Source organism: Cryptomeria japonica, chromosome 6 (assembly GCF_030272615.1).
Source record: "Cryptomeria japonica chromosome 6, Sugi_1.0, whole genome shotgun sequence".
NCBI lineage: Eukaryota > Viridiplantae > Streptophyta > Pinopsida > Cupressales > Cupressaceae > Cryptomeria > Cryptomeria japonica.
The window spans coordinates 334,595,961-334,623,295 of record NC_081410.1 but is presented as its reverse complement, the minus strand read 5'-3'; the positions used below and the strand labels follow the sequence as shown (position 1 = coordinate 334,623,295).

General features: G+C 37.3%; 1 protein-coding gene across 2 annotated transcripts in view; it reads left to right on the top strand.

The window, feature by feature from the left end:
- Positions 1-12,676, top strand: part of LOC131044238 (mitotic checkpoint serine/threonine-protein kinase BUB1) — a 159,078-nt gene extending 146,402 nt beyond the window's left edge. For both annotated transcript variants that reach the window (XM_057977528.2, XM_057977535.1), the window contains 8 exons: positions 10,014-10,117; positions 10,236-10,307; positions 10,450-10,539; positions 10,691-10,848; positions 11,344-11,398; positions 11,491-11,625; positions 11,708-11,826; positions 12,017-12,676. In XM_057977528.2, the coding sequence (XP_057833511.1) occupies positions 10,014-10,117; positions 10,236-10,307; positions 10,450-10,539; positions 10,691-10,848; positions 11,344-11,398; positions 11,491-11,625; positions 11,708-11,826; positions 12,017-12,194 (911 nt within the window). In that variant the 3' untranslated portion in view covers positions 12,195-12,676. The remainder of the gene's footprint in view (positions 1-10,013; positions 10,118-10,235; positions 10,308-10,449; positions 10,540-10,690; positions 10,849-11,343; positions 11,399-11,490; positions 11,626-11,707; positions 11,827-12,016) is intronic.
- The last annotated feature ends 14,659 nt before the right edge of the window (positions 12,677-27,335 follow it).

Below are 27,335 nucleotides of genomic sequence, written 5' to 3'. Positions count from 1 at the left end.
GGCTCTAGGATGACGATATGGGGTAGTAATCACTGGCTTCGCTCCATCCTCCATCTCTATACCATGCTCAAAACCTCTATTTGGAGGCACTCCAGAAGGTATGTCACCAAATACTCTCCCATGACGGTCCATCACTGACTGAATATCAACATGAAATACCCTGCCATTTTGAGGTGTAGGTGTTTTGGACTTCACCAAACAATGTGTAGCCCAAATCACATCATTATGTCTAATAATAGTCTCCATCCTGCGAGAAGACACCTCCTTAGGTCCACCATCTGAAGCTGCCCTCAAGATAGTCTTCTTCCCCCCAGAAAGGAACTCTAACTGCATACGGTGGTGACAATAATGTAACGCCCAATACCCTGTAACCACTGCATGCCCAAGACCACATCATAATCCTCTAATGGAAGCACATAAAAATCATCGGTTAGAGTATAATCCCCCATCTGAATACTAAGCTGTGGAATCCGTTTAGTACAGCCCAAAATTGCACCATCTGCCATCTTCACTCCGAAACCACCAAACTCCTCATACTGTAATCCACGCCTCTCCACTAACTTCTGATCAATAAAGTTATGCGTGGCACCTGTGTCTACCAAGCTCATGACCCGCTTGCCCTTCAGTGTACCTTTCAATTGAAAGGCATGAAATTTAGGATAACTGGAGAGGGTAGCCATAGTTACTTTGGCTGTCGCTAAAGGCTCAGGGGTATCTAACTTCAACTGTGTCTGCACCTGCTCAACATCCTCCATGCTATCCTCAGTGTCAGTGTCGGGTACCTCCTCATCCCCTAACTCAGATGTCACCTCAATCAAATGAACCTTTCCTTTACCCATACAACGGTGTCCTGGTTCCCAAGGTTCCTTGTAGGAAAAGCATAACTTTTTCCTTCTCAATTCGTTCCTCGTCTCTTGATTCATCCAAGGGGGTCTAGATGATGACCCTCCTTTATTCTGTGAAGTATTGGCCTTCTGTGCAGGCCGAGAGTCCCTGAATGGCTTCTTATCTGCCTGATAAGAAGTGGGAATGGTATCCAGTCTCAATGTCACATCAATGGCCTCCTTAAGAGTGGCTGGCTAGAAAGCACGTACCAATCCCTTAAGTCTATCCTGCAATCCCTCAATAAATAACATCACACTCTGCCTCTGGGGCATATCAGGTACCATAACCGCAATACGCTGGAACTCATTAATAAAAGCTTTTGCATGCCTAGTCTGTCTAAGATGTGCCAACTCTCTATAGTAGAGCTCTGTATCCTTACGATCAAACCGTGTAATGAGTCGTTCAGTGAACTTGGCATAGGAACGTACCAAGGCGTGATCCTGGGTGACCAATCCATGGTGCCAACAATCATAGGCAATCTCGTCTAAATGCAACACAACAAATTGAATAGCCTCACGCTCAAGCATGGGCCTCAAGGATAGATATATGTCCAGCTTGTGCACCCAAGCTCGTGCACTCGTATCACTAGAGCCATCATATGTAGCCAATGTGATCTTCCCAGTAGCTCTATTGAGGTCATAGTTCTGCTGCTGTGGTGGTGTATAACCACGATCTCCTCTGAACCTAGCTGTATCTCTACGCTGTGCACAATACTGGGGAAGAGGGAAAACATCCCTAACCTCTGGGGGTAGGGCTCTCCACTCAGCTGTGGCTGCCAAAACTGACTCCTGGAACCCAACCTCTGGTGGATCTACCTGTGCTGGCTGTTCACCTGGTACAAACTGAGGAAGCAAAGGTCTATTCGTAGCAGGTGTACGATGGCATTCCCGCCTAGAGGAATGAAGGGAGCTCCCAACTGATGAATGGGACTGATGGCTATGTTGACTGCCTGCCACTAAAACTGATTTGCTCCGCCCATGTCTGCCCTTATGTCTATCCAACTCCATTCGTGCCAAGGTATCCTGTAATCTGTCAAGTGTCTGGACTATCCTGGGCTGTGTAGTGATGAGAGTTCTCATCATCTCCCGTTCTTCATCCTCAATCCGGTTCTGTCTAGCACCCCCTTGTTCATCCGCCATACTGGGTACCTATTCAATTCCACTCTCATGCTCTTGTTGAGCTACCCTGCGTGTATAATACCTGTGTATCTCCTCTCTACCCGGATGCATAGAATAAAATGTAACCCTAGTGTGAAAATTCCACACAAACCCTACAGGCTGGCAGGATGATAGCTCTGATACCACTGAAAGATCCCTAATGGATCTTTTAAGCTAACAGGCTATAATTTTTAATTATTAGTTTTAAATTAATTTCTTCCTGTTTATTAAATGATCTTTCAGAGAGAGACAAAAGTTGCAGAAAGGTTGTGTCTTTTGTTTTTGTTTGTATTTTCTAGATATAGGTAAACAATGAATAACAGCGGCAGCAAATATGAAATAGGCTGGAAAATAATGTGCAATAATATAATATTCAGCCAATCCAGAATAGCTACAAATCGTACCAGTCAAAATACATAAATGATATGCTAGCAAAGTATCTACCAACCAAAATAATGTTGCTGGTTGCAAGAAAGACCATCCACGCACAATGAAAAGAGATGGCTAATGAATACCAATCAGCAACCCACGTGCCAGCTGGAAGGAGGCCGTACGACTGCTGTAGTCACGTCCAGGCAGCCAAGGAACTCCCACGTGCCAGCTGGAAGGAGGCCGTACGACTGCTGTAGTCACGTCCAGGCAGCCAAGGAACTCCCACGTGCCAAGCAATATACCCAACATCCAAAGCCAAAGCTCTTCCAATGCTGAACTTGCACTCCAATCAAAGTCTGAAACCAAATGAAGCTGCTGAAACCTTCTATTGGGGTTTGCATCCCAATATCCAAGCCCTGGGGTTTGCGTCCCAGTTCTCCAGAAATCGCTCCTCAGAGCAAATTCACAAATGCCAAGTTTGAAGATGTAAAAAGATACTAGAATAATGAGCCAACATCTCCTTTTATCTCCCTCTCAAAGCTACTTGAACCCTAAAGGGAGAATATGCTTTTACCTTTATTAAATAATGGCATATTCTTAATTAAAAAGGCCTTTATGTATAGGAAAACACCCCTTTTGTCAAATAACAAAACTCAAGGTGCCAGAAGGTCTCCGGATGATGAAAATAAGTTATAATAATTCAAGACCTTTCCAACGAGCTATAACACATATGCCTGCCTGACCAGAAGAAGCCAAAATCCCCTTATTACTCCAATTAGCTATATAAATAGCTTTATTTAATTAATAAGACGCTAGCTTAGGAAATATTAAAAATATATCCCAAATAGCCGTATAATGCTCATCTGACTCCACAAGTTTGAAATGGAGCCTGCCACCTGTCTGTGACTGTTGTCTGAAATCATGGATCATCGAGCAATCTTGTCCCTAAAATCTAGGGATGCTCCTAGAAGCTAGGAAACATACCCAAATCTCCTAAAATTGAACCCAAGGAATAGTCTCATGGTAACCCAACCCTGGGTACTGTCAAATCCTCCTAAATAGTAGGAATAGCCTCCTCAAAAGAAGGAAATGCCTCCTAAAATTAAGGAACTGCTCCAAACTGGTCCACTACTGCCAGAATACCAAGTCCCAAACACTGTATAACCACATTGAGTCTCTATCCATCACTGATTGCATTTCTTCAAGGCTTGAACTATGGCATAAAATTCTTGATCATACACTGAATATCTCTTCCGGGCATCATTCAATTTCTCACTGAAATAGGCTACTGCTCTCCCTTCTTGACTCAAGACTACTCCAATTGCTGTTCCACTTGCATCACAATCCACTTGAAATACTTTATTGAAGTCCGGTAAAACTAACACAAGTTGCTCAGTCACTTTCTGCTTCAACAGTTCAAAAATTTTGTTTGCTCCGGTGGTCCACTTGAATTCCTTCTGATCTCCTCTCATGGTCTCAGTCATAGGGTTACAAACTGAATTGAAATTTCTGATAAACTTCCGGTAAATCTAGGAAATCCATGAAATGATCTTACTTCTTCAATGCTTTCCGGTGTAGGCCATTCAACAACTGCTTTCACTTTCTTAGGGTCCATCTTCAAGCCATCCTCAGATGTCACGAGTCCTAAATAGACTAATTCATCCTTCATGAAAGTACACTTCTTGATATTGATCAACAACTTCTCTTCTCTCAATCTCTGCAAAACTTTTCTTAACTGCAACAAATGCTCGTCTTTTGTCTTACTGAAAATCAGAATGTCATCCAAATACACAATACCAAACTTACCCAAGAATTTCTTCAATACCTCATTCATCAGCCTCATGAAAGTACTCGGTGCATTAGTTAATCCAAAACACATCACCAACCATTCATACAGTCCTTCATTTGTCATAAATGCTGTCTTCCACTCATCACCTTCTCTGATCCTGATCTGATGATATCCACTCTTCAAATCTATCTTTGTAAAGTAATTTGCTCCACTCAAACAATCCATTATGTCATCCATCCTAGGCAAAGAAAACCGGTATTTCACTGTGATCTTGTTTATTGCTTTTGAATCGGTACACATTCTCCACTCTGCATTCTTCTTAGGTGCTAATACTGATGGTACTGCACAAGGGCTCAGACTCTCCCTGATCAAACCTTTCTTCAACAGCTCCTGCACTTGTCCATTCAGTTCTTCATTCTCTACCGGTGTCAACTAGTGTGCAACTTTGTTAGGCAAACTAGCTTCGGGAACCAAGTCCATGCAATGACATAATACTTCTTACAGGTGGCAATCCATCAGGTACATTATCTGAAATGATGTCCTCATATTCTGTCGACAAATCTCTTATCTCTTCTGGGTGCTCTCGCTTCCGGTTCCAGTCTCTCAGTCTTCTTAGGAATTAAGGCAAAACACACATTCTTATGTCTCAATCCATCCATGTATTTCCTTCCATCTACTAAACAAATTCTGGCATTCGTATAGACTTCATTCTTGAAAGGTTCCTCCAAAGGCAACAAGGTTTGCTTCATCCCATTGGCCACAATAGTGTATGTATTCTTCCTCCCATCATGTATTGCCTGTCTATCAAACTGCCAAGGTCTACGCAACAAAAGATGACAAATATCCATAGGCATATTATCACACAAAACTTCATCATGATAATTCCCAATTTTCAATTTCACCAAACATTGTTCACTTACTAACAACTTATGTTCATCCTGAATCCATGCTATCTGGTAAGGCTTAGGGTGTTTCAATCTCTCCAATTTCAACTTATTCACCATTTCTTCTCAAACAAGATTATCTAAACTACCACTATCAACAACAACTTTAGAACACTTACCAGATACCTTACATCTAGTCTTGAACAAATTCTTCCTCTGCAAGGGCTCTTCATCTCCTCTGGTATGACACAAAGCTCTCCTCATCATCAACAGTTCTCCATTTTCCGGTTTATTGTCTGATCTGGTGGGGTTTTCTTCCACCATTGCTTCTCTTCCGGTAGCCTCTATCTTCTTACACTTGAATGAACGGTGTCCTTCTCCACACTTAAAGCAAGTTCCTCTAAATGTCCTCTTGTCCTGTCTTCCAAAGTTCTCATTTTGGTAACCATCCAGTTCTCTCCTCCGGTAGAAATTTCTATCATCCTTCCGATATGAATTACCTGTTTTGCTGACTTCCTTGTCCTTGTTCTGATCTGAATTGGTTCCTCTTCCTCCAGTATATCCTCTCCCTCCTTGAAATCTTCCTCTGGTAAACCTTCCACCTCTACCTCTCTGTCTCTGCTCATGTGTTTTGTTGATTTTTTCTTCAGCCTTTAGGGCATACTGGCAAGCCTCTTCAAGATTCTCCAATTTGATCATACTGAGTTCATCTTGTATAGAGATCCGCAATCCGTTTAAATATCTTGCAACTTGTTCAACTTCATCATCAACATGTTCAGATCTGATGTTCAACTTGTAAAATGCTTCGGTGTACTCCTTCACACTAGATTCCTTCTGTCTCAGATTTTGCAACTTCTGAAACAAATCCACTTGATAATTCGTTGGCACAAACTTCGATTTCAACTTTAGCAATCATCTGATCCCATGTCTATCAACTTGCAAATGCTCCCACCAAAGAGATGCATGACCTTTCAACCGGGTACATGCATATTTCACCTTCCTTTCTTCTGCAGTGTTTTCAAAATCGAAATACTTCTCCATTTCCGAGATCCAATCCATCAATTCGTCCGAATCTAGCTTCCCATCATTTTCCGGTGGGGTAAAATGAGGTTTAGTGTTCGCCCTACTCAAAACCCTTAAATACCTTTCTTCATCCAGATCAACCGCTGGTAGGTTTACTTGTTCTGCCGAGGCTTCTTCTCCTTCATCTTCACTCACATCTTCAATGTGTCGGCCTCTTCTATGGGCTGTCTCCACGGCTTCTAATCGGGCTGCAATTCCTCACAACATCTCCATCACAGCAGGGTCTGCATTCCCATGTGTTCCACCATTCCCAGTTCCTCTTCACGCCATCGATTCACGCTAGTCCTTTGCAATTGCAGGTCGGATCCACCACCCAACAACAAGAAATTCAGGACACGCAACCTCCGAAACGAAACTTCGCTTTGATACCACTTGAAGTAGTCACCGGTGAGGAGGGACCTCAAAAAGATCAATCCGGACTGGTCAGCAAGAGTAAACACAACGGAAACACAAAGATATGATGGAGGCAATGCAAAACAGATTGATTTATTGCATGAAATTTGATTACATCCAATCGGTAAAAACCGGGTTACAACATATCGGCTCATAGGCTTGGTAGAATAGGTCACAACCGGGACCTTGAACCTTATGATCTATATCGGCTCATAGGCTTGGTAGAATAGGTCACAACCGGGACCTTGAACCTTATGATCTATCTCCTACGCACAGTCTAGCTACTTGATTATCTCCTTGATTGATTACATTCTAATGCGTAATTACAAATATATATATCGATCCAAAGGATCCAGTCGGCCCAAAAGGGATCAAAACTCGAAGAACAAGACCTAACGTGCAAAATAAACAAGGTCGGCCTCAGCCAAGAGATTCCTCTGGAAAATCCATAGGATGAAACGTTGATTGTGGGAAAAGGTCAGCCACACGCCAAGGAACATCGAAATCAACGCCCAAGGCTTCGCAAGCTTCGAAATGGGTTCTGGAAGATCACCAGAATAGGTCCAGTCAATTGGTAACAAAAAACTGTCATGGAAACTGGTAGCGATATCTTGCCGAAAAGTGATCCAAATGCGATGCGGTTTGAAAGCAAGAAAGATGATCAAGTCTTCAAGTAGAATTCAACTCCACAGGATCCGGTGAGCCAAAATCGGGACACACAAAAAGGAAAACTGAAACTGCAAACAAAAAGCAAAATAGAAAGGAAATTGTTTTTGGTTGATGCAAGATTGCTATGAATTGGGGATGCTATCACATGTTTATTCCTGGAGCATTCCCTGAGCATGGTGAAGGAATTTCTACTTGGTCAAAATTTGAAGTGCACTTTGTCAAACTTAGAAATTGTTTCTAGACTTGTCCATTTTCTAGATTTGGATGCTTATAGTGGAATGAAGTAGATTTCTCTACCTTAGAATGATTTTTCATGCTTTTCCACTTCAGGAAAGAACTTCATACTTAGCCGTTTTTCTGACTACTTGTTTGCTATTTCAACCTTCTGGATTTGGACTTGGATTTTCAGGAATGCTTTGCCTGCAGTGTCGTGATCACTGCCTGAGATGGACCTGCCAAAAATAGACTTTAAAAATAGTAAGTACTTCAAAACATTAAATTAGAGCAAATTAGGACAGGGTGACACTAAAAATAGAAACTTACTAAAAATAGTAAGCTGGTTTAAACACAAAATTAGGCCAATACGAGATGCAATGAAACTTACTAAAAATTGAAAGTGCTCAGAATTCGCTCAAATTTCATTGGTAGGTTCTTTGAAGGACTCTAACTTCATTGCAATGCTCAAATTTCCCAAAACCCTAAGGAAAAGACCTCAAACCTAAGTTGGAAGGACAAAACCCTAAAATAGATCAAGCAAGTTCTAGACTTAGCCGAATTCGCTCAAATGACTTGCAGACTTGATCAAATTTCACCAAAACAAACCGGGGAGACTGAAGGGATTGCTGCGAAAAGACCCAAAGGACCAAAACCAAAAGACCAAGAAGTTCCAAAAAAGTAGGGGGTCGCCATTTGCAATGGGGTGATGTGTGAAAAGGTCATAACAAGACTTTCATAGAAGAATTATTGTCTTATTACCAAAAGTAATAATTTAGGATACTAGAAACTTTGAATTCTGTTTCATTGTTGGGCAACATGTTAAGCATATAGAAAACTGTAATTTTTGGACTCACGTAGTAGTTACTCATGTTTGGAAGTGTGTCTCAATCTTGCATGTTAATGTTGAGAATACTAAAATGCAAGTTTTGGGTACTAAAACTCATTTTTGCTCCAAAAACTATTGAAATGGGCTTTAACCAGCTAAGGTTGGATGCAATGACATAGACCTCTCCAAGATCTTTGATTTTTAGTAGAGAGGCTCAATCACCTTCCCACATCAGAATCGTAAGAGCATCTATGACAAATAAATGAGTTAGACATGTTGACCAAGATTGTTCACCAACCTATGATGTTATTATGATTGTGATAAAGCATCTTTGAAAGGTCTCAATAAGTAACCATGCCATGCTATTACAGGTGTAAGGAACATATTATATTTAGCTTGAGGAATCTTCTAAAGGTTTGGGAGTTGGAATTTAACTAAGAGAATGGGGCACCACTTCCCGATGGTATTAGCTCTGGGTTTTGTGATTCCTCTTTGGTGGTTTCATACGTTGGTTTCTATATTAATTGGGTGCCTGGGTGGAGCATGCATAGTGTGTTTTATAAGTATTGTTATGCTGCAAGTAGTTTTTTAGACATAAGTGTTGCTGGTGTCTCCTATGAAGGTTTTTTGCTTGGATTGTAATTTGTATTGTAACTGATATTGTTGTTGATTAATAAATATATTGGTTCAGAGTTTGGAAGTTCGGTTTTTTCAGAAAGGGTTTTTCCAGAATACATCATTGGCATTATGATAAACTATTTTCTTGTGTTGTTTCTTTCCTGAAAATTATTTTAGATTGTATTTTCAATTCATCTCTCCTCTTAGATTAGTGCAGTGCAGGAAGTGTTTTCACACCTTGACTTCCTTTCAACTGAGATGCATGTTTGCAAAACTTTAATAGTTGTACAGCAAAAAAATTATAGTTGTATTTCTGTTTTTATCGATAAACATTAATGTACATGGGATATAATTCATCATAATGTGTCTCTTTGGTTTGTTCCATTGATAGTTTTTAATAAGCTATTTCTCTTTAAAAATAGTTAGAGGCAGTCAGTTCGTTTAGTCTATTGTTGGCTCGAAGGATTTCAAACATGCCTGATTCTGGCCTGACATATAATGTTCTATGGCAACCTTGCTAACTTCTGAAAATCCTCTTCTTGTTTATATAATTTCTCATATTCAAAGCCAGAAATAAGTTGAGAACACATTTGGTTGTGTATGTGTTGTTTTCAACTAGTTTGTTTAGACTTTGGTTTATAATGTTTATATTATTATGTGATTATATTTATGTATAGTTTGCCTGTACTTCTAAAAACGTTTTGTCCACACTTTGAGAAAAATTTCCCAGGTTGAATTTCCTGAATTATTGATTCACTTTTATGATCTTAATAAGTGGTGAAATTTATCACAACATGGTATGTTTTTGAAGATTATGATTTATTTGTTTCTGCATATGATTAAATTTTTATTTGTTGTATATTAAAAGACTAAGCGTTGGATTTCTTGCTATATTGCCGAAATTTGAAGTTATTTATCATTTAAATAGCTCTAACATGATGTTTCAACATTTTGTCTGGATTTCAAAGATTAAAAATTGTTGTTTTTCATTTATATTTGATACTGAAAAGGTGACATTAAATAGCACTAACATGTTTTAACATTTGTGTGGTTTTCAAAGATTAAATATTGCTGTTTTTCATTTACGGTGTGTAATTCCATTTACATTTGATACTTAAAAGGTGGCATTAAGTACCATATAAAAGGATGCTCAGGAGAAGGAGCTTTTGCTCAGGTGTTTAAGGCCCTTGTTGATGGACGCTCCGACGATGTTGTTGCTTTAAAGGTTTTTTTTAATAATTGATGCTCATTTATTGTTCGTCTTGATTTTTATAAGCAAGTTCTCTTTGGGTGGTCATGTACACCTGTGTATGTAAATAATATTTGAGCTTATTATTATACAGATACAGCGACCTGCTTGTCCTTGGGAGTTTTACATGTACCGGCAGCTTGATGACCGCATTTCTTCAGACGAAGTATTTAACTTTTTCATGCTTCATTTTTTCCTCTTTAATGTAGACGTTTGTAAGGAAACATAATGTATTATCATTTTTATGAGTTTTTTTTTGTGAACATTTTAAAACTTAAATTGTATTGCCATATTTTTCTTAATATCAGCGGTCTAGTTTTGGATCTGCATGGAAAGTACATGTATATGCTGACTGTAGCATTCTGGTCTGTGACTATGTTGAGCATGGGACCCTGCAGGTGATGTTGTATACTAGGATTTTCTATTCTCTTTTGATTATGTGAGTTTCATTTGTTGTGAGTTTCTTGATTTGAACAATATTTGGATTTTCGTGCGTGTATTTTGGACTGAACAATCCTATGGCCCTGACGAAGTACTACATAACCTCAGGATGTTATCAATTCATATCTGGTAACTGGTCAGTGCATGGATGAAGTATTGTGCATGTATTACACGATTGAAATGCTACGTATGTTGGAAGCACTGCATTCTGCTGGCATTATACATGGGGATTTAAAACCAGACAACTTACTCATTCGCTACGCTAGGCAAGTTGGTTCAGTTTTATGCAGTTCTCCTCTATATTTTACCTCGAATGCTTTACTTCTACATTATCTTTTCATTTTTTGTTCTTGTATACATAAGATGCATCACTCAATTTTGTAAGTGTTGCATGTAAACAAGCAATCCATTATTTACATTTTTATAGAATTTGGAGTTCTGTAAATAACTCCAAGTTTGATTAACTCTGGAAGCTTTCTAAGAATGCTGGGAAAAGTTTTATCTTTTTAATATGCAACATAGATAGGAAACGCATCAGTATGCAAATTGGCCTCTCTGAGTAGACTTACTCAGAGCATCTCCTGGAGTAATACCAAAATTTAGAAATGTTGCCTGTTGACTTATCTTCAATTCAGCATACATTTGTCTCCGAATTGGTTTATAGTTGACATAGTATTTGAATGAATTGACCATAATCAACCATGTATGTAAGCTTGGCCTCGTCTTATTTTATGCATACTTGTATTTTTTTTCTTTCAAAGTGATGAAATCTGTGAAGAATGGAATCCAAGTCGGATGGGAGGGTGGAAAGATCAGGTATTTCTTTGATGCTTTATATGTGTTACGATGATTTAAGTCATTTATGTGGCCTTTTTAATGTGATATTCAGTATTGATTTCATTCAACAGGGGCTCTGTTTGATTGACTGGGGAAGAGGTATAGATATGAATCTCTTTCCAGGGGGAACAGAGTTTGAGGCGGATAGTAAGACGGAGTCATTCCGGTGCATTGAAATGCAAGAAAAGAGGCCTTGGACCTTCCAAGTAAGGATCATGACTTCACTACACTTTTCTGGAGTTAGGGTTCACTTTACTTAGAGTGCATGTTCGTTGTGTTGTGTACCAGGTAGACACTTACGGAGTTTGTGCCATTGCACATATGATGTTGCATGGAAGCTACATGGAGTTAGTGAAGAAAACTGGCCTTGATGGAGAAGTTTATCATCCCAAGGCCACTCTTAAACGGTACAATTTTCCACTATCTACTACAGAAGTATTGAACATTTCTTATGGTACAACGAAATGCCTTCTTTTTAAAATTTATTTTTCACGTTTAATATTTTTTAATGGAAAGGTATGTTAGTATTGCATCTAATGATTCAGTTTGATGAAAAGAATTTCGTCAGACATTCACATGACAAGTATGCGTGTTCAGGTATTGGAATTCTGCGTTGTGGACAAATCTGTTTACTACATTGCTAAATGTCAGAAGTGCAGAAAATCCAGATTTGAGCATTTTGAGGAAAGGTTTTGAAGATCATTTGTCAAGTAACTTACATTCGAGGAAAAAGCTCACCCAGTTGCTGGTGAAACAGAGAAATGTCATGTGCTAAGGAAATTGAGATAATGTGTTGTAAAATTTACGTATAATGAGATATGCTAGATGTTTTAGGTGGATGTTACTTATTGGTCCACATTTATGGAAGTTATTTTTGTATTGATTCACGCAGTTGTTTCCTATTGACTTATGTAATTGTATATCTAGAGATGGTGGGTAGGGCTCATTATTGCATCTTTAGATCTCCCGAAGATGTATTGAACACAATTTATTTGCTACTGATGCTCTTGATTGATATTTGCAATGGGCTCTATTGCAAGCCTTTTTGGGTGCAAAGCTCGTCATTGGCACACTTTGTTGGGTTAAGTTGTGGTTGATATCTACATTTTTGAAGATGAGAAAGACAAATTCATTGTCGATTCATTTTGATATGTTTGTGAGATTGTAGCATATGTCAATGAATAATATTTTGACATATTTGAATACTAGATAAGTGCATATATTTGATTCATTGATATACAAATAATCATTATTTAACTTCTGGACGTTAAGTGATAACTTCTAAATGTTGAAGTTAAAAGGAGTTAACAAGTGTGTTTTAAAACTTCAAGAGCATCTAGGTGAAAAAAGTTGGTCTCCCCAATTTGGCATTAATTAGGAAACTATTTTGGTGTTAATTCTCACATCTTGAGCAATTACTTGCAATTCGAGAATATGTTGAGTGTGATATTAAGTGACTAATAGAGAATTAAAGTGTGTTTATGATAGTTTTGGAGTGATTTAACGATGAGTTAATTATGTTGCCATTGTCCTTCGGGTAGATTAAGGTATTGGATGTTATAAAACAAAGCATAGGCATTAAGGTTTTGGTTGTAAGGAATTGTTTTTGTGGGGTTTAAGTGTACTTAGCTAGAGTTAAAATTACAAGTAATTTCTACTTTAAGTTTTAATTCAAATCATAATAAAAAGGGAAATCATGGTATCTAAGAGAACCCTACGTCAAGATTAGACTATTATAGAATGATGACGATTAATGAAAGTATCTCAAACATGTTAGGGTTGAAATTATGGCCCATGGTCATTGTATAAGAATAGGGTACTCTTTCATCATGAAGGACAAAATAGTATCATAAGATTCCCATCTATAACCTTTGTGAAATGGATTTAGGCTAGGTTGTATTGTCTAATTGTTTCACAAACCTTGATATAATGGACTAGGCTACTTGGTTGTACGTGTTAAGACCAAGGAGCTTATTATCATGGTTGGAAACTTGATAATTAAGGTGGAAGTTGCAACATGCACAAGAAGGGTATTTTGCGTCAAATAAGGTTAATGGGAAATTTTCTCCTTGGCTTTTTAGCAATGAGATTAAAAAGAACATGTATGAACTTTGGGGTTGTGACTTCTGATTTTTTAGAGCCCTCAAAGAAAACAATAATTTTTGTTAATAAACAACAAGCTTTTGATGTGTGCAAGTTTTAAATTTATTTTTCAAAGTATATTTTCCTAATTCTACTTAATAAGGTATGATCATGATAAGAAGTTGGTGAAATTTCCCTTGCTTTTTGATCTAATAATTAGAATCCTTATGAGAGTGAACTTTGTGTTTTTGATTTTTTTTTGACCAGTGTACATGATGTTGAGTTTTGCAAGTGCAAGAAGGCACTTGAGTTGAGTTTTTAAAGTGGTATTCACTTTTGTAGTACATTTACCTATTTTGTATGAATGGTTTGTGGTTCAATACTTTGCATGTAAGGAATGTTTTTTATGAGCAATTCATGATGGAGGTAAAACACTAGTCCTTTTGTGGATCAAGCATCTTTACCTACATTGTCTTATTACTTTGTACATCTTTAATGTTAAACTTTGTGATTCCTTTGTATGATAAAGGCAAATGTTCCTCCCCCTAAAATAAGCTTTAACGAGATTTCTTCCATTGGCATTCTTAGAAAATAGATTGAGGTAATTAGTGAATAACCATAGTGTGAAGAGGTTTTTTGGTTTAGTTGTTCCTCCATACAAGTTTCAGAAGCACATTCCTTTTGGAGTTAAAATTTTGAAATCAATGAGGTATATGGGCTTTGGAGATGCACAATTGATGATGAAAAATAAGGTTGGTTGCAATGGCCTAAGCTTTTTCTCAAGACATTAATGGAACGAGGACAAACTAAACACTTTTTTCACATTGCAAGCATGACAAATATGTCACGTCAAACACTAAAACATGCACAAGGTGTTGTGAAAAGGATTGACACAAGTGACAACCAATCTTGATGCATCAAGCATGGTGGCACAAGTGGAAGACTTCACAAGCATGCGACACTTCACCATGATGACTATATGAGAGGATGAGGCTTTCTCCACAATGAAGATTAGACACTACTCCACAATCTTATTCTCTCACAAGCACAAGGAGTAGGAATGACAATCACACTTTGATTATACCTATTCCAAGACAACATAATTGACATTCCACACGAGAATACCTGCATAAGAGGTACATCAATTAGGAGGTACATCGACTCAACTAATTGAATTGAAAACTACTTGATTTTGCATCAAAGCACACATCCCAATGAAAAAGAGGATAACATTTGTCATATTTTGACAAAGTGAAATGGTAGGAAGACTAAGTAGGATAGGGGAACAACTCCCAATTTTCTTTGAAAGAGGTTGGGAAATGTGTGTTTAATAATAAAGGACAAAATTCACACACATTGGACATTATCGTAAAAATTGGCCACTAATGTACTTGCACTCTAATCCCATTTCTATATTGTAATGTATTAATCACTTTTCCGACAATATAGGAAAATATGATAAAATTAATATTAAAAGTTATGCACACATACACTAACAAAGGGTTGCCAAAAACAAGGATGGAGCGAGCACAACTTATGTGGGTGGAATACGATCCAACATAAATGAGATCAAGGTAATAATTTCAATTCTACCAATGGGGGCACCAACATCGTAGATTATACATTTTCTTTAACTTGTAAAAGGGTAATAAATTATAACAAAATATGATAATCCTTTTCATTGAATCTTGGGCTCCTCCAAAGGATGCATGAGTTCCCAATGATGGTTCAATACCACCCAACTATATGGAACCTTAAGGTATAACCCTTTGGATTGGGTAATAAACCTATTATATACAAGGACAAAAGATGGCTACACATATTCTAAACCACTCAAATAAAGAATACAAAGTAATCATACATACATGCGGGTTCATTCCATCAATAATGCACATATGAGTTGTCTCAACACATATTGGAAACACAATTCAATGAAACAATAACAAAGAGGACCCTAGACACAAGGCAAGGTAGGTTGTGGAGTGGTCATCCTATCTATGGTAGTTGCACCAAATGACATCAATTAAAATCAATGAGTTATGTAATGTCCTATTCATCCAAGTCTTGAATCCTCTAAGACATTTGGTCTTGGATGAAGATTTTTCTTTCTTATGGCTATAATTCATTTAGTCACTATTAACTTACTTTTTTTTAAGTTTCATTAAATTTTCACTTAGATTAGTCCTCAATTTCCTTTGAAAATTCGAAAAGTAGTGAGAGGTCACTCCTCCCCAATTCTATACCTCAATTCCTAGTCCCCAAGAAGCATAAATCATGATTTGGTTGTTTTAAAAAAATAAATATAAAATGCCATGACACATTATGCAATGACAAGCAATTACAATCCAATAAGGAGACAACTCATCCCATAAAATAAAAGTAAATAAGCATTATTTTTTTTTTGAAAAAGGTTGAAGAACCATTAAAAACTCAAATTTACTATTAAAGCCATTCATGAAATTTTGAAAATTTTAACTTAAAAAATACCGAAAACCTTCAGAATTCAAGCATACCCTTAGATGACAAATATGTAGAAGTACAGGCTTTTTAACTCACATAGATATTAATTTTTTTTGTCATAACCTTGGCTGTTTTATATTTTTAAGAAATTATGAATAATACAAACTTGAACAATTAAATACACTCAACAAATCTTTTGAAATGGAATCCCTATCCATCCACCTATTTTTGGCATATCAAAACTGGATAATTAAATTTTGTACGTAGTGATGAATTAATTATACATAGGATCCATAATATGTAAGATGCCCATTAACTATCTTTGAAGGTAGAAGAAAAATAAACAAATAACAAATATGAGGATCATTTGGTGTGAAAAGAGTCATCATTTCCTTCAAGGGGATGAGGTGGGTTTTATCCCTCTAAGGGAAAACCATCTTGTGAAGTGGAGAAGGAGATGACTTCTGGATAAGGGTTTTAATATTAGTAAAAGGAAAACTAAAGAGGTAGTGGTTAAGGTGGTGATGAGGGGTTTTGAATTTAGCAAAGATAATTTTAGAGAGGTAGAGGCTATGGTGGTGATAGTGGGTGAGAAGCCCCATGTAGACTTTATATTTTATATAGGTGTGATGAAGAGGGGTATACGACATTTGAGTGTTCATATCATCATGCACATGATAAGGGTAAGGAAATTGGTCAAGAGTGAATTTGGTCAAGGTTGACGTAGAAGAACAAAATCTAGAACTTATTATATATGAAGGCAAGAGTCTCATGATGAGAAGAACAATTATTCCTTTGAGGAAACTGTTAGTGTAAAAATAGGTATTAAAGAACTAGTTAGCTTTTACCCTACTTAGTAGAGTCCTATTTACATTGTACAATTAAGCTCACTTAGAGATTATCTAGAGTTTTGTCTCACCTCATGTAGACTCGCCAAGTTTTCCAACATTTGCTTAATACTTGGAGGGGTAGTCAGAGTTTGACTTCTACCTTCTCATCTCTTCTTGCTTGCCTTTATAAATAAGGCTCATTTGTACATTTTAGATGATATGCTTATGATATTTCTCAAATTTTCAAGTTGCTTATTTGTGGAGAGTTTTGAGTTCACAAACAAATCTTGGCTACTCCAACATGGTATCAAAGCAAGCTTGCAACTCCTCTCCCTTTCTCTCTTGAATTTGTGAGGGTCATGGACACCAAATCTCAAATAGTGTGTGTTAGAGTAAAACATACATCATGGTTTTTCTCAGAGTGGTTGATAAATGAATTTTATATGTAACTTTTGATATTTCAAATACAGACATTTTTTTGAGGTTTTTGGAGGTTCTTCCATAGAGGGTTGTATGAAAATTTGTACAACTACACTACAATGTATAGTCTTTGTATTGAAACATTGTGTTAACTCCCATGCTCGAATTGTGTGAAAAAATTTCTAGGGTAAGTATACAAGTTTAATGCAAGTAGTTACTGTGCATGGATGATGTCAATATGCACAAGTTTTCTATTGCACAATATGTTGTTGACATTACCAAGCATAGTCAAAACCACCATCACCAAAAAATGGTGGCTTTTCAACATTTGATGGGTGAAACATAGGAGATCTACATGGGTCAAAAATCCTCCTAAAAGGTATGAATATTTGGTTTCATTTATTGCTTTGATTTATAATGATAAGGAACCCAAGTGTTATTAGGAAGCAATTGATGGCATTGGAAATGTTAAATATAAAATAGCAATGAAAGAATAAATGGATGCCTTGGAGAAGAATAAAACATGGGACTTGATAGAAATTTCATAAGGTAGGAAAGTTGTTGGTTGCAAACGGGTTTACAAACTAAAGAAGGGTTTTGATGATAAAATTAAAAGGTACAAGGGAAGATTGGTAGCAAAATTTTCACCAATTGTTAATGTTACCTAATTTCGCTTACAACTCAATCAGGTAGAGCTGGAATAGTGTGTGCAATTAAAGGTGAAAGGTATACATTGTTTTATGTTAAGTGTTCTTTACTAGAAAGCAAGGAAATGCTCTCAGAAGACTTACAGATAAATGCAAGCATTTACAATAAAGATGAATCATAGAACGTTGCATTTTTTAAAAGAAAACTGCTTTCTTTATTCATTAATGATAAAATTTCCCACACAAGCCATGGGAATGATTGTTGTAATGTATTACAAAGAGAAAACGATGCATATAAGAATGTAAAGCATAAGAAAGAAAAGGGATCCGTCATTTCCTTGTAATGATGAACCCCACAGTTGAGCAACTTCATCTTCAACTTCGTCGTTCCAAAGGTTGAGCAACTTCATCTTCAACTTCGTCGTTCCAAAGGTTGCCTTGCTACCCTGAGACCTGCAAAAGATGAGAAAGGTCGTGTTAGATCTCGGGATGCCTGATCTTTGCATATACAACATCAATACATGCATAACTCACTCTCGTAAAGCATTAAGCATTCAAAGAAAGAGATATCAAATGAGCATCCATCAGAAAAACATAATACAATCAACGGGATTCATCAAGACATGAACTTCATTATTTTATCTAACATTGTTTGTTTCCATGTGCAGATATTGGTGAAATTGTATCATTGAGTTTCATTCAATGTTATTATTACAAGGGGTGAGCCCAGAATGTCGCAATCTAGTGTTTAATAGAGACAAGGATCTTTCTTGTTTCATGGTATTTCGATCAAGAAGGGGTCCATCATTCACAACAGTGGATTGATGAATTCACTGATATGAATAATGAATCACCGCTCAATAGAATTACACCGAGACAATAAAGATCAAGCAAACCAAGTACTTAAAGAGTCATAATGATCAGGACAAAGGACAGTGGTAAAGGCCTCAGATTCAGTGCTTTAGAGGGGTAAAATAAGGGATGAACATGATTCACCATATGCTCATATAGGCTTGCATACCCTGTGAAATGTGAAAAACAACCATCATTCATATTCACAGTCAAATCTATTGAGGAATCCAGTGACAAAGTCACAAAATTACTATCAAATGCATCACAGTACAATCATTAGAGCAATGATTAAACACAAAAATACAGTCCACCATCAGAGCAAAAGAAAAGAGCTTCAAGCAGTCTAAAAGGTTGAGATTCAGTCGTAGGGCAACTTAATTGTATAAAGTATTTAACAGTAAAGGAGACAGAGGACTATAAGTTCCATTATCATGAGTCAAAGGTTTGAAGAGCAACATAAGTAAAGAAGACAGTCAAAAGCCTAGATCCGACAGTCATTAAGGACAGTTCAAGTTTGTGACAATAAAGGTATGATATTTAGAGATAAGCCTTATCATTGTCAAAACAATTTCAGACCCCTGAGACAAATGTCAGGTCACAAGCATGGAGACCTTAGGATAGAGAATGATGAATATATTAGGCACAAAGGTCTATGTGAGTTATTACAGTCTAAAGAGGGAGTTTATTGTGCAATAACAATGAACTCTTATTGACATAATATAGTATTTCTTGATTAAGGAGATAAAAGGACAACGAACAACAAACAGAAAATACAGTCACAACACACATTATGACATCTTTAGAGTAGTAAATATAGCCAATATTGCAGACATGACAGCGATACGAATTCTCAATGGCTTGGATAATAGCATTCATTGCCTTCTAAATAATAGTCACAAAAGACAGAGGTCTGAGATATTATCAGAGATAGTGCAATCACCATGGATCAGCCCCTCATCAGAGCATTAGAACAAATCACAAAGTAGTTCATGATGAAGAACACAGGCAAAGATTTGTTTGATAGAGATATCTAGAACAAATCTAGGCATTGATGAAAAGACATAAAGATTACATCCTCAAAGGCTCAAATCATAGTGAAGGATACAGTCCAAATGGTTCTGAGAAAAATGTAGGTTCAAGAAAAGGTCAATTGAGTATTGATAGTGCACAACTTATAATACAAATTCAGTCCATTCTTAAGACCAATAAGAGCCTTCAAAAGCCCTTAGAGATCAAAAGACAAAGATGTAGTAGCATTCAAATCTAGGTATGAATTTTTCAGTGATAAAATATATGCAACCTTCGTTAGCCACAGTCCTAAAGAGTCAGTGAAGGGCAATGAGTTCATGATGATCAACACTTATTGAGCCGTGAGTTTCAAGTATTACAACACCATTAGACTTCAAAATCAGAGCAGTGGTGAAATACAGATAATGTGTACCATTTTCGCAGAGATAAAACCTTTGGAGAACCAAGTCAGTCATCATGAAGATGCATTCCCAGCCCAACACAGTGATTTTGCAACAAGAAGATAGAGGTCTCCACATCCACAACCATTAAGAATACAATGTTGAAGCATATGATCATGTGCTCAGAAATATAGTCACCAAAAACTCAGAACACAGTGTAAAGCAGTCATCAGTGGAGATCAAATGATAAATCTTTTATTAAACCCTTGCAGGGTTAGGACTGCAATAGAAGTCTGATTTTTATGATAGTGATATCATAGATTGAGCTACCATCTGTATGCTTTTCACCGTCATATACTAAAAAATTATAGGAAAGGACAGTCACTAAATGAGGGTTAATGGTAGCCTTCCATAGGTTCATTCAATATATACAGGCAAAAGCAGCCACATACCAATCTGACAGTTAAATGTAGTGAAGATGGACTTGTAGTATGAGGAATCCAGGTCAACAGTCTCTATCATGATGAATAGACGATGTCATCATAGGGCATGATCATTCTTTCCATTGATTACTGATAAATCCTCAAGAGCAGAAAATAGACACTAAACTCAGAGGCATAAATAGTGAATTGCAGCCAAAGTACCATCTATATACAGTAACCATGAGGTAAGATAAAATGACAATCATATTAGATGCAAAATACAGTCAATTACAGCTCAGACAGAGCCATGGAGACCATCAGAGTTCATAGGTCATTGCACGATAAGATTGCCATCAAATGACAACCAACAACATAAAGGGCTAAAATTATCCATGGATGCATACATACACAACCGTCAAAGAAGAATCTGAGTAGATCATAATAGCAAAAAGTGGAATTACACGGAGTAATAATATAAAAGCTTCGCAAGGACCATTTACAATCTAAGCTATAAGAAATTGTCCATTGACAGTAAAAGAACTCACCTGTCTATGCTCAATCTGCAAACCCTTCTAAATATCTCCATTAAACTCTCAAAGGAATGATGCTCATGGCGGTTTGCAACAAGGAGAGAGAGAGAGAGAGAGAGAGAGAGAGAGAGAGATGAAAAAGGAGAGGGATAGCGTGAGGAGAGAGGGATGGAGAGAGAGAGAGAGGGCGGGACATACAGATAAAGATAGAAATAGGAAGTGATATATAGAGAGAGATAGAGAGAGGGAGATGAAGGAGTTGAGAGAGATGAAGAGATAACAAGATAGTGATATAGGGAGAGATAAAATAAGAAATGTGGAGAGAGAGAGAGGGGGGTGGGGGATGAATAGAGAGAGGTAGACATGTTTAGAGATAGAGGGGGAGAGAGGAAGATAGAGGTGGAGATAAAAATAGAGCACGAAAGGAAGAGAAAGATAAATAGATAAAGATAGAGGAAGAGATAAATATAAAGAGAGATCTAGGGGATATGTGTAGCAAGCCATATAAATGATTCAGTTGATTCAAAGGTAAACTACCATAACAAAAAGTAATGAATACATATCATAAAGTTTTGGATGTAACATACAAAGTCTACATCAAATTTAACTTCATTTGAAGGTCATGATGGTGGAAAGGACCTTAGTTTCACAACAACTACTCTATTACAAATAACATCAATATTTCTCATTACAATGGTTCATTGGAGGAAGTTGTGCATTTTTTGTGATGTTATAGAGCCAAAGAAATAATTTTAGAAACATACGCTGCTTCTCATGATATTTTCAGAAAGATGGGAGTTCGGAAAATAGACACAACCGACGGCCATCGGATCAACATTAAAGTTCTGGTCAATAAGAATTCTCCATTGTTCTCAGTTAATCCATTATGACAAGTACAACATGATGCCAAACCATTATTATGTATATAGGGATAATCCATAAAGTTTGCTTTAAATATTGCATTCATAATAATAGCCATAGACTTAATTTATTGTTATAATTTTAATTTAAAGCTAAAAATAAAAAATGCATATTAATCATGGGAAAAATTCAATATTTTATGTGAGTGGGAAAGGATAATGTGCATTTTAAGGTTTGATGTTTTGAAATTTTGAGTTTTCCTCTGTTGTAAAGTATCATCCTCCCTGACTAATTCAAACCCCAAGCATTTGTACCTTACTGTCTTTGCTACCACACCTTTGGTCGTTCACCCCATTCTCTGCTTTGGTTTTCTCTATTTTTTTTGTGAGTAAACTGGTCTTCTTTTGCTCCTTGAGCATGATCAAGCCCTTTAAATTTGCATCTTTTTCAGAATCTCGTGGAATTTTACATTCACAGGTGTTGGAAGGATTGGTATATTTTCAGGAGCAAGGTTTTATCCATAGAGATATGGAACTTGTCCCAGATTTATCGATGCACATCCTCTTATTGAGAAGACAAGGCGCACTGCCAATGGTGATGTGTTCTCATTACCTTGGAAAATCTGTGATTCTGGTCACTGGATTTCGAGACTAACAACTTTTCACTATTCAAATTGGACTTGTTTAGCATTGTAGTAGAGACTTGGGTGGCAGTGTAATTCACAATTAGGTAGATCAATTTTAAAACTAGGACCACCAAACCATGGCATATGAGAAATGTAGAAAATCAAAAGCCTCGCACAGGGACGTGATAGGTTCCAGGATCTATCTTCCATATTCGTCTGAGAGATTTGGGAGGACAACACAATACAGAGACATGGAGTCAAGGTTGCATCACAGGGACTAAATTTGGTGAAAGAAGAGTAAGTTTTAATAAAGAAGGCTTCTATTTGAAGAACATTAGATTTTGCCAGACCATTATAAAAAATGACAATCAAGCATGTTATTAACTTGAACATGGAGGAATTCTTTGAGGATCTGTATGCGAAAGGGGCTTGTATTCTATGTAGCTACAATATACTAGAAACAATAGACAACAAGAGAAGAAATCACATATATAGACCGAATTTGAGGACTCATCAATTCGCAACTTTCGAAGGCAAAATATTTTATAGACCCAATCTTAATCAAATGGGAAAAAAAATCTTCCATTCATCTCGATAATCGAGGATGGCAAAAAGAAAATCACATCCCGAGAAATCTCGCATCATTCGTAGGTCCAGACAGTCTGGCAGAGTAAAAATGCCGGTGGTATTAGGGGAAAATGTATCGGGTTGACTATCCAGGCATCGATCTATGTACTTTTCATTGGCTGGCGGACACTTTTTAATGAATGGATGGGATGATTCCAATCGTCTTGCATCCTTTATGCTGTATTACACACCATTGATTTTCAAAATTAGCTTGGTTCACTTCAAATAAGGAACACCTTCGGTGTAAAGATGAAATGAATACCTTAGGGTTTGCTTTACCCTAATATATCGATAGCACCTAGGCATTTTTTGCCTTTGTTTAAACAATGTTGCTTCCATTTATTTCCCTTTTGAAAAAAAATATCATCATATGCCATGTTATTTTGCATCGAACCTCATAAGAATAAATGTGTAAAGTGATAATGTTTTATCCCTTTTACATGTATTTATGCAATGTAATAGAGCTTTATGATTTAAGAACGGACCAAGATAAGCAAAGTGATGTTGTTTGTAATTTATGACGAGTGCCAACTCATAGGGAAGTTGCAAAACATATGGAGAGAATATAGGGAGCTATTTATTTGCTTTTTGGTGCACTAGGAGAAGATTTAGACATTATTTTCATCTGCCTTTATGATAAGTTTTGTCAAAGTTGATCTTTTTCACATATTGGAGCCTTTTGGGAGATGATTCAATTGCTCGATTTTAGGGTTTTTAGTTGCATTCGATCAAAGGAAGTTCCTATCTTTTTGCTACTTCTTTGCAAGCATAAGTGGCTTCAAAGCTCATTGTAGAGTAGAGAGTTAATATTATGCACTTTTATGGACTTAGTGATTTTTGACTGTCCTTACTCAGATTTTGAGCATGCTTTGTAACTCTTTCTAGATATGAAATACAGATGTTACCTTGGAGATTATTGGTGAGAGATTTTGCCTTCTTGTTATTACAGTTCTGTGTATGGTCATGATTGATCAAGTTACTTGTGAAATTCTCCTTTTCCTTGTAGCCTTGTCTCATATTTTATACCTTCTTTGCAAATAGCATGTTCATGCAGGTTGCTAATCCTGTTATGGAATGTACATGAATTTTAAATTGTGAACATATCTTCCTTTTATGAGCCTTTACATTTTTCCTTTTAGTGAAATATTTATGTAGGGGAAATGTTGTAATAAGTTGTGCAAATTGAGTTTCTGTCAGTGGTAACAAAGTGTTTTGCCTTCTGAGTTTCATATTTCTTCATTAAGTTAGGTGTATCACCCTCTTTTTCATACCTTTCTAGTTTTCATTTTAAGTTATCTTTCTCCCTTTTCCTCATGAATATAGTAGTTTTAGGTGATAAACCAACTAGGAGCCATCTGAACCAAGGGAAAACTGACTGCAAGGTTGGAATGTTAGTTTAAATCCAAATAACAGTAGAAATCAAATGAAAACATTAAACCAACAAATCAATATACCTTGCATGAGAGAGTTCTCTCTTGTTCCTCTGATTAGACCTTCAGTGAAGCCAAGAATGCACCCCTTCCTAGCTTGTTTGGATTGGTCCTAGATTGGTATGTGGATTGCTCTCCAATATGCACAATAAGGATGATGGATATGGGGGGATGGATATTGAATAATGGATGAATGAGATGATTATGGATACTTAAAGGATGCAAATTGGCTATAATATGGATGCTAAGGGATTATTTTAAAGGCTAAAATGACAACATAAGATTACTTGATTTGGATATGTCAAATGAAGGGGAGGAGACCCAAATGTATAAATTTGAAGGGGGATGAATGGACGGTCAAGATTGATGATGGATCAAGAGTGGTGATTGAATGAGATGGAGCACATGGACTGAGAGGACATGAGAGGACAAGGTGTGGAGACCAAGAGATTTTCCATAAAGGCATTTCTTATCTCCACACTCCACAATGTACATGGGGAAGGTATCCCAAGTACATTGTGAAGACAAGAAGGAATTAAAAATTCCTTAGGGGATGAACAAGATAATTAAAAATTCTCAAATAATAGAGTGCATGGGGAAAGGAAATGAGAAAAAGAATTTAAAATTCCTTGGGAAGATGAGAGACATAGGAGAATGTGAGATTTTGAATTTCTTGAAATGACCCAATTAAGTGCATTTAAGGTTGGAAGGTGAGGAGGGGACAAGTGGATTTATCCATTTATGGCTACTGGTTGACTTGGTGGCTAATCATAGGGATTAGCCAATAGCAAATGATTAAGGGAGATGATTAGGTGGGATAATGAAATATTAGAAGACAAGTGGGGTTTGTAGGAGGATTTGACAAGAGGAGAGAGACTGAGTAGAGGAATTAAAAGTTAGGAAATAAAGTTAAGCATGATTATGAGGGATTCCAGAAGAATTAATTAGGCTAATGAAGAATTAGAGGAAGTGATTTGTAGGAATCACATGACTAAATTAATTAATTGTCATTAATTAACTAAAAGGGACTTTTGGAAGAATTAATTAATTTTGATGACTTTAGAAAGATAGGTGATAATTAATTTATTTAATAACTTAATTATTGGACTGTAGTGACATGATTAATTAAATTAAATTTAATTAATTTTGAGAAGAATTAATGGTAACATAATTACATCATTTACTTAAGTAAAAAGGATAAAATTAATTAAATATTTAATTTAATTAATTTTGGACATCTACATTTTGCCCCTCTTTTACGTAGCAACAAAATTGGTGATCGGTAAAAGACAAGAAAAAGATGCCCCAGCATGAAGACACGGGTGGTGGATGCTCCCTCGAGAATTTCAGAAAATTTTCGAGAAAATTCTCGAAAAAAAGAAGAATGACAGGTGAGAAAAGGAATGAAAAAGATGAAGAGGTGAAGATAGCGAAAGAAATATGAGGAAGGTGAGAAGAGAGGGCTATGGGGAGCCCAATATAAGGCACACGGGGCCCAAGGAAGGGGTCATTATCACACACACCTTTAGGAGATCACAAAGAGCATAAAGCCCTAGGGGAGAGATGGAACGTGTTCCTGTTCACGAGCACTGCGCAGAGAGAGTTTGATGATACCAGAGACCTGAGGAGTACTACCCACTAGTAGGTACCCTGGTCCTACCTTGAGTTTTAGTAGGTTAGAGAATTTATTAGGACTAGAATTAGGGTTAAAAGGATACCACCTTAGGTTCAACACGTGCACTAGCAATTAGCGCCAGCGTGTGTGGGGAAAGGGTGAATAGGGGGGATTGGTGCAGGTGCACGTATTCAACATGTGCGGTTGCATTGGTTGGTCTGGGAAAAAGGGGTCAACAGGGTCAAAGGGGGCGGGGGGCCTGTGGATCAACGCCTCCACCTGTGGCGTGGCACATGCACCACGATTTTAGTGTGTGTGCTGAATGAATCAACACGATCACTAGGGTAGCAAAGGGAGGGAAAATGGGAAGGGGAATGGGAATTGAAAGGGGTTGAAGGGGCATGTGGATGCCCCAAAAATAAGCTAGGGTGGTCATAGGATAGAATTGGATAAGATTAGATATGGTTAAGATAGAATATGAGGGCTAATGAAGATGATTGGCTGTGTGCAGGAGAGTCTAGGGCCACTCACATCACGTGAGCACTGGCCGACCACCATGAGGTTATACAGGCAACTAGAGGCAGATGAGAGGGAGATATTAAGCGCGATGGGCTTGGGTTTTGTCTGCAGATGGTCGAGGATCAGGGCACACACCACCATGATGACCACACTAGTGGAGAGGTGGGACAGTAGGACATGCACATTTCACCTACCTATAGGGGAGGCTTCTATCACCTTTACTAGACGTCTAGAGGATCTTGAAGATCCCCATTCGCCATGCTATTCCTGAGCATCAGTTGGACGGAGAAGAGTATTACCTACACCAGGTGTGTGAGTATGATAGGCTGCCAATGGACAAGACACAGATGCATCTCGAATAGACAATGCAAATTAGGCACTTTCCATGTCTGGTTCTCTTTATATATGAACTGATCAGTGGACGAGTGCTGCTAGATCTAGGTGGACATGGTTTCCCAATAGGATGGGAAGGTGCGTTTACTATATGGTGCATGACTATATGGAGTATGCGTGTGGTGCGGCGATGCTGGCACAACTGTACTATGACATGCATTTGGTTCTATACTGGGAGTATCAGAGTCTATCTA